This window comes from Myotis lucifugus, unplaced genomic scaffold (assembly GCF_000147115.1).
Source record: "Myotis lucifugus unplaced genomic scaffold, Myoluc2.0 scaffold_57, whole genome shotgun sequence".
Lineage (NCBI taxonomy): Eukaryota > Metazoa > Chordata > Mammalia > Chiroptera > Vespertilionidae > Myotis > Myotis lucifugus.
The window spans coordinates 2,596,498-2,608,372 of NW_005871105.1; the positions used below are offsets into that span (position 1 = coordinate 2,596,498).

Here is an 11,875-nt window from a genome sequence, read left to right on the forward strand (position 1 = left end):
CATAGTAGTGACTCTTCTAAATATTGTACAGTTTCTAAATACTGTACACATTATTTTCAGCACTGCAGGCCCAGCAGAAAGTGCCCTTGTTTGTGTGAGTCTCTCATTAACAGCCTTTACAGGGGATCCCCGTCTTCACTCATGGCTTTATTCACCCACATTCTGTCACTTCCAAACTTAACTCTGGGCTGTGGTGGTAGATGCTCTATGTTCACCAAGCCTTATTCCCTTTCCCCTGGGAACAGAGCAAGATGTATTCCCCCCCCCTCCCCCCCCGCCTTACAGTTAAGTAGGGCTGTAATACTAAGTGCAGCCAATGGAGTGAAGGGAAAAGAACCTATGCTACTGTCAGGTCAGGCAATCATCAAATTCACAGAAACAGAAAGTAACACAGTGGTCGCCAGGCACCGGGAAAGGTGCAAATGGCAAGTTGTTGCTTAATGGGTATAGAGTTTCAGTTTTGCAAGATGGAAAAGGTCTGAAGATCGGTTGCCCAACACTGTGACTACCCTTAACACTACTGAACTACACGCTTAAAAATAATTGGGATGGTAAATTTTATGTTACGTGTTTTTAATCACAATTAAAAAAGAAAGTAATGGAGACTGTTATGGACTGAATATTTGTGTCCCACCAAAATTCATTATGCGGAAGCCCTAACTACCAGGATGATGATATGAGTTGGGACCTTAGACAGGTATTAGGTTTGGATGAGGTGTTGAGGGTGGAGCCCCATAATGGGATTTATGTCCTCATAAAAAGAAGCAGGGAGACACAGCTCACTCTCTCCACACTCATGCACTGCGGAAAGGCCAAGTGAGCACATGGTGGGAAGGTAGTGGCCATAAAAAAGAACCAAACTACTGACATGACAACCTGGATGAACCTTAAAAACATTATATTATGCCAAGTGAAAGTTGTCAGATGCAAAAAGTTACATCTTGTATGATTCTGTTTACATGGAATGTCCAGAACAGGCAAATCCATAGTGACAGAAAGTGGATTAGGGGAGACAGGACATATGGAATGGAGGGGATGAGGACTGACAGCTAAAGGGTACGAGGTTTCTCTTTGGGGTGATGAAAACATTCAGGAATTAGACAGTGGTGGTAGTTGCACACTCTATGAATATACTATAATCCAAGAAACTGTATGCTTTAAAAGAGTGGATTTTATCTGGTATGTGAATTATGTCTCAAAGCTGTGATGAGAAAAGGTCAGAGGAAAGAATCAAAATAAATGGTATGTTTGTAAAAAACAAACAAAAACAATCTTTGTACCCCTAAAGAGGAGTATGCCAAAAATGGGGTAAAAATCCCACACAACTATATAAAATGAAAACATATTAATGATATTCTCACAAGAATACCATTGAAAGCAGACATTATGTTTTGTCTTTTTGAATCTTTCAAAATTCCTAACATAATAATAAACCCAGAGTAGACACACAATTATTGAATGAGATAATAGGTTGGAGCCTGAATTGAAAGCTCTTCATAAGTCCCCTTCATGAGTTAAATCAACTTACATTTATTTTACACTTTAGTTTTTCTTTCTTTGTTCCAACAACTAATTTTTACTTCCCTCATTCACCTTCATGGGAAAATTAATATGTGTTTTGAAGGGTGATAACTGTGTCTCCGAGAGGACCAAATATACCTTACAGTTCAATAAGGTTCACATTTCCCATAATCAGATATTAACTAATCTCAATGATTCAAATAGATTTAACACTTACCCAGCCTTAGCAACACTTATGGTTTGTTGCTCCATTGCTTCGTGGATACTGGTTCTATCATGCTCTTTGAGGCTATTAAACTCATCGATACAGCAAAGGCCTGCATCTGCAAGCACTAATGCCCCAGCCTCCAAATTCCATTCTCCTGAGTCTTTTACAGCAGTTACCGTCAGACCTAAGGAAACAAGCAGGTTGTGTCAGCTTTTATTTTCAAAAGCCTATCTTATACCTATGAAGGGAAATAAATACCTACATTTTAAAGGGCAGGAAAGGTTTTAGAATCAAGGCTTTTATTTGTACTCCACCAAGAATGGATGGCATCAGAACAACTATTTCAGGTTGTTACTAGAGGGTCTTGGAATATCCTATGTTCTGAAATTTTAATAGGCATTAATAAGCATTTTGTGGAAACCAGAAGTCTTCAAATTTTGTCTCTTCTTGGTAGGTACCCTCACTGAGTGGTCGAAACTTTTAGAAGGAGCTAACAGATCTCCAGAGATCTTATGACAAGAGGTTTTGTACTATGTACTGTTTATAGAAAAGGGTCCAAAGACAGAGAACAGTGAATATTAGTCCAATGATGAAAATGAAAACTTTGCTCCCAGTTACAGAGGATTCCCTTCATAGGTCTTATCTGATTATAATTCATCCTTTAAACCAGTCAATAAAGCAGAGTGGTCAAAAACAAAGCCGTTGAAGTCACCTAGACTTGGATTTGAATCTGGATTTGTCATTCTGGCTATCATATAGTAGGGAGTTTCATAACATAGCGAGGCCTAAGTTTATCCACCTATAAAAGAGGATAACAATGGAAAATATTTTATAGATTCTTTCTTGAATATTTAAAAAGAATATAAATAAAGTTCTTTAAAAGCTGTATGATAAATAATGAGTATTTATAATAACTACTCTCGGTGCACAAAATTTGTGCTGGGGGGGGGGGGGGTATGTCCCCTCAGCCCAGCCTGCACCCTCTCCAATCTGGGACCCCTCGGGGGATGTCCGACTGCCGGTTTAGGCCCGATTCCGGGGATTGGGCCTAAACTGGCAGTTGGACATCCCTCTCACAATCCTGGACCGCTGGCTCCTAATTGCTCACCTGCCTGCCTGCCTGATCGCCCCACGCAGCCTGCTTGTTCAGGCGTTTGGTCGTCCCTCACTAACCCCCCTGCTGGCCTGGTCGTAGGCAGCCATCTTGTGAGGGTTAATTTGCATACTACCTCTTTATTGTATAGGATTGTTGATTAAAAAATTGATAAACCCCTGGCTAGACTGATTAAGAAAAAAAAAAAAGAAGACAAAAGCTACAAATGTCAGGAATGAAAGGCGGGCCACCATTATAGATCCTATAGATATCGAACTAATAATACAGAAATAAAATGAACAACCTATGTCCTAAGTTTAATAACTTAAATGAAATTGTCAAAATATATAAACTGTCAAAGTTTATCTTAAAAAAAGATAACTTGCATAATCTTATATCTACTTTGAAAATTGACTATGTAGTTAAACATCTTGCAACACACAAATCTACAGGTTGTGATGACGTCATGATGAAGTCTACCAAACATTTACGGAAGAAATATGAATTCTATACAAAATTTTTAGAACTGTAGAAAAACAAGAAACACGTCCCAACTCAGGTAATGACGTTGGCATTATCATGATATCCAAAACAGATAAAGATATAATAAAATAAAACTACAGACCAGTATCCCTCATTAACATAGATTCAAAAATTCTCAAAAAAAAAGCAAATTAAAAAATACATAAAATGATAATAGATCATAACTAAGTTGGGTTTATTTTGGGAATGCAACACTAATTTTCAAAGATTAATAAATGCAATTCACCACATCAACTGAGGAAGAAAAAGCAAACGACCGCCTCAATAGATACAGAAATAACACTTGACAAAACTCAATGATCATTCATAATAAAAAAAAAAATTCTCAGATAACTAGGACTAGACGAAACTCCTTCAATTTGATAAAGGGTATTTAAAAAATCCTTCAGCTAACACTTAATGATAAAAGATTGAATGCTTTGAGTCCCATACCCCTTCTACCCTCAAGATCAAAACAAGGCAAGGAGATTTGCTCTCAACACTTTTTCTTGAAAAGGAAAACCTAAATTTTAAAAAATATATTTACAGACAATATGATTATGTAGAAAATTCCAAAAATTACAATAAAGCTGCTAGAACTAATAAATGAGTATAGCAAGGCTGCTGTTTGAAAGTCAATATACAAAAATTAATCATATGTCTATATATTAGAAAAAATTAGAAATTACAATTTAAAAATAATAGATTATGATACCATCCAAAAATATGAAATACCTAGATATAGATCTTTAAAATGATGTGTAAGACCTGTATGCAAAAACTACAAAACATTTTTAAAGAAAATTAAAGACCTAATCAAATAAAGATATCCCATATTTATTGAATGAATTAAAAATCTCAATATTTTAAGATGTTTCCCCAAAGTGCTCTCTGTCCCCAAAATGCTTGATAGATTCAATACAACTGCAAACAAAATCCTAGCAAGATTTTTCTTTTTCTAGAAATTAACAAGGTGATTGTAAAATTTATATGGAGAAGCAAAGAAAACAGAAGAGTCAGCCAAAAAATAAAGTAGGAAGTCTCACATGACCCATTTCCAGATTTACTACAAAGCTAGAGCAATCCAGAGTGGTAATGGAGAAAGAATATAAACAGATAGAACAATGGAATAGAATAGAGCCCAAAAAAATAGTCCCACACATATATGGTCAAGTATATAAAAGAAAAAGCAATTTAATAGAGAAAGGATACTCCATCCCACAAATAATTATACAAAAAGAAAAAAAAATCAATCTTGATCCATAACTAATTTTGTAATACAAAAATTAAGTCATAAGAATTAAAGACCTAAAAAAAAAAAATTAAAGACCTAAATGAAAAATGTAAAACTTACGGAAGAAAACATCTGGTTTCTGGTCCAGCATTTAAGGAGCTTAGAAGTTACTACTCCATCTTAACACCAAGTAAACTCTAAACAAACTGAGAAATCAATAATTCTGAGATCCATCAGAGAAATGAGGTCACAGGTCAAACCCCTGCTCCCCAAATTGGAAAGACATAAAGACAGAGAATCACAACTTACTAGAGCAGAAACCTCCATGGGAACCTGTATTGGGATAGGAAAATCTGACCATAATTCTCAAATTGCTGGAGGCTCAGTGTGGACAATTCTGAGAATTAAAAACTCCAGAGGAACACATTCATGGGAGGAAGAGAGTTCCCACACTTTTGTGACTTTTAGTTCCAGGAGCTCTTACAGGTTCTCACATTAAATATTGACAATATTTCTCTGATATTATAAGCAAAGAGATGGAAAGTCTAAGAAATAGTAAGAAAGACGTTCCAGAGATCAAAAACACTACAAAAGAAATGAAGAATGCCTTTGATAGACTCACTAGACTGGACATGGCTGAGGAAAAAAATATCTGAGAGTAAGGATAGTCAATAGAAACTTTTAAAACTGAAAGCAAAGAGAAAAAGATGGAAATAACAGAACAGAATATCCAGAAACTATGAAAACAACTACAAAAGATATAACATACATGTAATTTATGTAATGGCAATACCAGAAGAAGTAAGAGAAGGAACAGAGCAATATTTGAAGCCAATAATATTCCCTATATTAATGTCAGACACCAAACCACAAATCTAGAAAACTCAGAAAACACAGAGCAGGAAAAACATTAAAATGAAAGATGAAGAAAAAACCTTGAAAGAAGCCAGAGGGTAAAACACTTACCTATAGAGGAGCAAATATGAGAATAATATCTAACTTCCCCTCATAATATTTTAATACAGTCTTCAACATACATTAATGCAATAGCATTCATAAGTGATGATATAATCACACTAGGGTCTGCACTGGTTAGATAACATCTAGCAAATTATGATCTACGGGCAAAATCTGGCGCAGACACCTGTTTCTGTAAAAACAGTTGTTGTTTAACACAGTCATGCTTATTATATATATATTGTCTATGGCAGTTTCACATTACAATCAGAGTTTAGTAGTTGTGACAAACATTGAATGGCCCTCAAAATCTAAAATATTTGTATCTGGCCCTTTATAGGATATTGCTGACTCCTGTTCTAGGACTTAATGTCTACTTTGAGACATTAAATTTCAAAAGAAATAATAATTTTTTAAAAGGATAAACGGATTATAAAGGACATCTTAATAATGCCTTAAATTTAAGGAATATAGCATGGGATATAATTAGCCTTAAAGAAAGACTTAGAGAAGTGAAAATAATGTTTATATATTTAGAGAACTATCCTATGGAAGAAGCATTAAACAAATTTGGGGCAACTTCAAAAGAAATAACCTAGAACAACATGTAGAGTTTTACATGCTGGATACATTGAGATGTTTAAAAATGAGTGGGCTACCTTACAAAGTAGTGAACTTTTCCTCAAAGTAACTATTTAAGCAAAAACGAAATGTCCATTTGTCAGAGGTAGTGTAAAGAGGTGTTCATGCGATGAACAGATAGCTGGACAAAAGAAAAATTAGAAAACACTGAGATGAAAGAACATGAAGATACAAAATACCACAACTATGGGATGCATATAAAGCAGTGCTTAGAGAGTAACATACTCATCATTAAAAAAAGACATTACAAAAATACTAAAACCCAATATCTCTTATGATTACAGATACAAATATCCTGAACAAAATGCTAGCAAATCAAATTCAGCAATACATAAAAAGGATTACACATCATGACCAAGTAGTGCAACACCTGAAAATCAACAAATGTAATATCCTTATATTTACAGAATAAGGCACAAAAAGCATATGATCACCTCAACAGAAGCAGGAAAAGCATTTGACAAAAATTCAACAAATTAGGACCCTGATAAAGGGCAGCTACACAAAAACCAGCTAATATCATTCTTAATGGTATAAGACTGACTGTTTTCACGTTAAGATTAGAAACAAGACAGAGATGTTCATTCTCACTACTTCTATTCAATATTGTACTGAAGGTACTGGAGGTTCTAGGAAGGGCAATTAGGCATGAAATGTAATAATAGGCATTAGGAAGGGGAAAAAGAACTAAAATTATCTCTATTTGCAAATGTCATGATCTTGCATATAGAATAATCTTAAGGAATTTACTAAAAAATTACTACAACTAATAAACAAGTTCAGCAAGGTTGAAGGATAAAAAAAGCAATCTTTAAAAATCAATCATATGTCTATATACATGCAATGAAGAATACAAAAATATATTAAGAAAATACTAATTCCCTTTTCAACAGCATCAAAAACACACACAAAACAACCACTTAGGAATAAATTTAACAAAAGACGTACAAAATCTTACTTATACCCTGAAACTACAAAACATTGTTGAAAGAAATGAAAGATTACTACAATAAATGAAAACACATCCCATGTTCACTGACAGGAATTTTAACATTGTTAAAATGGCAATATTCCCCAAAGGGATCTACAGATTCAATGTAGATCTCAGTTGGCTTCTTTGCAGACATTGACAAAGTGATCATAAAATTTATACGGAAATTCAAGGAATCCCAAATAGATATAATATTGGGGGGGGGGGGGCAAGGGGTTTGGAGGTCTCAAATTTCCTGACTACAGAGTGACAATAATCAATACAGTGTAGTAATGACATAAGATATAGATCAACAAAAAAAATTAATTTTGCAGAAATGAACCCACACATTTATGGTTAACTCATGTTTGATAAGGGTTCCAAGCCAATTCATTGAGGAAAGAATAATTTTTTAAGATGCTGCTGGGAAATTGAACATCCACATATAAAAATAGGAATTTGGACCCCTACTTGATACCATATACAAAAAATAATTCAAAGTAGATCAAACTTAAATGTAAGGTGCTAAAGGTATAAAATGGTTAGAAGAAAACACAAATATAAATCTTCATGGCACTTGATTAGGCAATGTTTTTGAGAAATGACACCAAAAGCACAAGCAAAAAAAGACAAAATAAATTGGACTTCATCAAATTAAAAGCTATGAGCTGCAAAGGACACCCCCCAAGAAAATGAAAAGATAATCCACAGAAGGGGAGAAAATTTTCCCAAACCTGATCAATATGTCTCTGATGAAAGACTTGTATTTAGAATCAAGAACTCTTACAGCTCAATAATAATAAAAAAAAATTACCCAATTTTTTAAAAGGCAAGGATCCAAATAGACATTTCTCCACAGAAGATATACAAATGGTCAATAAGCAAATGAAAAACAGTCAAACATTTTTAGCCCTCAGGGAAATGTAAATCAAAACCACAATGAGACACTACTTCACACATCACCAAAGTCTATAATCAAAAAAACTAGTAAGGGTTGGGAGGGAGGTGAAGATATTGGAATGCTCATACATTGCTGGTGGGAATATAAGTGCAGCCACTTTGGAAAACAGCCTGGTAGTTCCTCATAAGGAGTTACCATATGGATCCAGCAATTCCACTCTCAAGACCCAGAAAAATGAAAACATATGCACCTCCAACAGAGATCTGAACACAAAAATTCATGGTAGCATAGCTGTTATTAAAAAAAAAAGTCACTATGTAGTCATAATAGAGGTACTTGGAGGTAGATTCTTTATGCTGGATTCAAGACTTTAGCAGGCACAAAACTACCAACCTAAATCCACCAATTAATTACCTATCAGCTCATTTGTGAAACCTTTCTCCTTCCTATCTTTTCTGGTTTTGACCTTTTTTAGACAATCCTGCATATAAGGCATCCAATCTCACAAAGCTTACTTGCCTAACTTCTGTCAAGCATATCTCCATTTAATGCCATTTGTCTCTATAGTAACCAACTAAAAAAGCTGCTGTGTTTAGCAGTGGCTTTGTGCAAGCAGTAGTCTAGCCAAGAGCTGTTTTAAAGATTTGAATCCTCTCTCTACTTATGACCACATTTCTCCTGGTTATCTGATGAATGGGAGAGGTAGACGGTTAGAGAGAAAAGAATGGAATGTAAAACATGAGAAGATGTATTATAAGTGGAGAGTGAGGTCAGGAGGAAAACAAGTTTAGAAGGAGCTTCATATAAGAGGACTAAGAACACAGGGTAAAAAACTAGATACATGAAACAGAAAATAATTACTAAGCATTTCCATTAATATTCTCTGGTCAGAAAGATATTAACATCAACAAATTGTCAACAGCAAACATAATTATGGTGCTTCAGAAAGAACAATAATCTCATTGATAGATATCCAAAGGGTGTTGAACAGTATAGTCCAGCTATGGATAAGGGCTCAGACACAGCTTATATCTTCAACAAAATTGTAACCTAATGGTGGGTAGTGATCAACACAAAACAGTGAAACTGTTATTAAAGAGGGGGAGCAAAAAATGGGGGAGGAGGACACACTTTATGTAATAAATATGGAAACCATAAAGTATGAGGATGCATTCCAGGATTCATTCCACCCTCTCTCCCTTCCCACCCCCCCCCCACCCCCCCTCATCCCTTCTGCAATAGGAGGCTTATCATCCGCAGTGCCTCATGGGGAGATTCCCACAGCTTTGCCTTGGCTTGGGCCTCCTCTCACTCCCAGTATATACCTGGGCCAACTTCATTCATGGAGCTTTGTTCCTCAAGAGTTCTTTAATCAAGTCATTACTACAGGGTCTGCCAGCCTGTGGAAACTGATATCATTTCTGCCAGTCGGTGGAAATTGATATCATTTCTTCCAGGAAATGATATCAATTGCTTTTTCTACACATAAAGTCCACTTTAAGTATTATCTGACACAGTGAACAAAAAGTAGAGAAGCACTCGGTCAGCAATTAAAGGAACAGGTTTCTGAGCACCACTGTCCTCCTTTGTTATGTGGGGATGATAACACCCTCCCCTCCTACCATTCCAGGATGTTTTGAGGATCAAAATGTTATCTATACATACATACCATATCACCACAGTATGACTCATACTTAATGCACACAAACAACTGGGCTTGAGAAAACCATTTCTTTGGTAGGTCCTATTTGATTATTTAATCCATTGACAATAAAATGGGACCCCCCACTCTAAGTAGTTTTCCTAAATGTGGGAAGTCCTGGTATTAGCTGTCCAATATAACTTTCAAAAGACCGTCAGGCCCCAGGTTGTAGGCTCAATCCCCAGTTGGGGGTGGGGGGGGGGCAGTGCGGGGAGAGGGGGCTGCATGAGGCAGCCAATCGATGATTCTCTCATCACTGATGTTTCTCTCTCTCCCTCTTCTTTCCTCTCTGAAATCATTAAAAACATTTAAAAAAGACCATCAGATGAAAAAGTTTCATCAAAAGCAACCTACGTAAGTATGAACAATGCCCAAAGAATGACAACTCAAAATTCTGGGCACTATACTAAGAGAAAATTATTCCAGCATAGATGATACTTAAGAATTAATTTTTTCGCTTTCGGCCGGAACCGCCATCTTCCAGTAATTCGCCAAAATGACTAACACAAAGGGAAAGAGGAGAGGCACCCACTATATGTTCTCTAGCCCTTTTAGAAAACACGGAGTTGTTCCTTTGGCCACATACATGCGAATCTACAAGAAAGGTGATACTGTGGACAGCAAGGGAATGGGCACTGTTCAAAAAGGAATGCCCACAAATGTTACCATGGCAACATTGGAAGAGTCTACAGTGTCACCCAGCATGCAGTGGGCATTATTGTGGACGAGCAAGGTAAGGGCAAGATTCTTGCCAAGAGAATGAAAGTACGTATTGAGCATATTAAGCTAAGAGCCGAGTAGCTTCCTGAAACGTGTGAAGGAAAATGATCAGAAAAAGAAGGAAGCCAAAGACAAAGGCACATGGGTTCAACTGAAGCCTTAGCCTGCTCCACCCAGAGAAGCACACTTTGTGAGAACCAACGGAAAGGAGCCTGAGCTGCTGGAACCCATTCCCTATGAATTCATGGCGTAAGTGGGAAAAAAATAAAAAAGACTTCTCTGTTGATAAAAATGTTTCTCTTAATTGAGTGGAAGTGTGGTGTCCCTTTCCCCCGAAGAATTATTAAAGAAAACTTTGTGAAACCCTCCCCCCTGAAAAGGAATTAATTTTCTCTCTGAATTTAATTAGCCAAGTTCAGTGGTTTCATTCACAACTCTTAAGGAAAAATAATAGTTTATAAAAAGCAAGCAATAACCTAAACCTTTATACCACTTTTATTTAGTAAACAGAAACAGTTCAACAACCTCATAAATGTGTTAAAAGCTCTCCCTTTTCCGACAATGGTAGTTAAGCAGCGTAAATGAATCCACATTGAATGTCCATGAATCAAGCAAAGGCTCCTTGGAACTCGTGTGCGGTGCCACACATTTTTATTTACTGACAGTTTAGGCCATACATTTTTTGAAAAATCACACTTGATATCCCTTTGTGTTCTCTACTGGCCTTTCCCTTATATTTGTTGCCCTCTGGTATCCTTACTTCCATGTTCTCTCCATTTACGTTCCTGTTATGCCCTCAAACGGTAGAAACATGGGGTGTAACTGACCACATCTCTAGTAATCTTTTTCTTATTCTAGGACTTTTCAGATTGGAAGGAGAGGAAGACCGAGGTGCAGCCCAAATAATATCTACTCAGATTTTCCAAGCCAAGTGTGTGCAAATGTGTCTCCTCGCCCTACATTTTGTATCTACTTAACTAACAGCCCTGTCGTGCCCAAACGCAGAGATTGGCTAAGAACTAGATTTCCAAAATGGCTTTGCTCCTTTTGAGCTGGCATCGGTCTATAAAATATGATTTATTTCCACTGCAACCAATCCTTCACTCTACCGCAAATATTATCCAATACAGAGGCAGCTAAACCTAATCTAGTGTATACAACCGAGTCATATCTGCTAAATTAAGCAGACCCAGCATAGCCGTTGGACAAATGAAAAAAGGAAAAAAAACCCACACCACTAAGCAGACCCGAGGGGCGGGCGTGGCCCAGAATCGCTCCCTCCCACCGCAGAGGCAGCCGCGAGCACACCTCCCCGCCTCGGCCACGCCTCCCACCGCCTCTGCGGTGGCCACGCCCCTTCCGACCACGCGAGCCCGCCCCGCCGCGGCCACGCCCGACGTGAGGC

The 11,875-nt window shown here is 36.9% G+C and overlaps 1 protein-coding gene across 7 annotated transcripts in view; it reads right to left on the reverse strand.

Moving 5' to 3' along the window:
* Window positions 1–11,875, reverse strand: part of MCM9 (minichromosome maintenance 9 homologous recombination repair factor) — a 59,640-nt gene that overhangs the window by 14,522 nt on the left and 33,243 nt on the right. For all 7 annotated transcript variants that reach the window (XM_023754181.1, XM_023754180.1, XM_023754178.1 and 4 more), the window contains one exon: window positions 1,739–1,913. In XM_023754181.1, coding sequence (XP_023609949.1) covers window positions 1,739–1,913 — 175 coding nt within the window. The remainder of the gene's footprint in view (window positions 1–1,738; window positions 1,914–11,875) is intronic.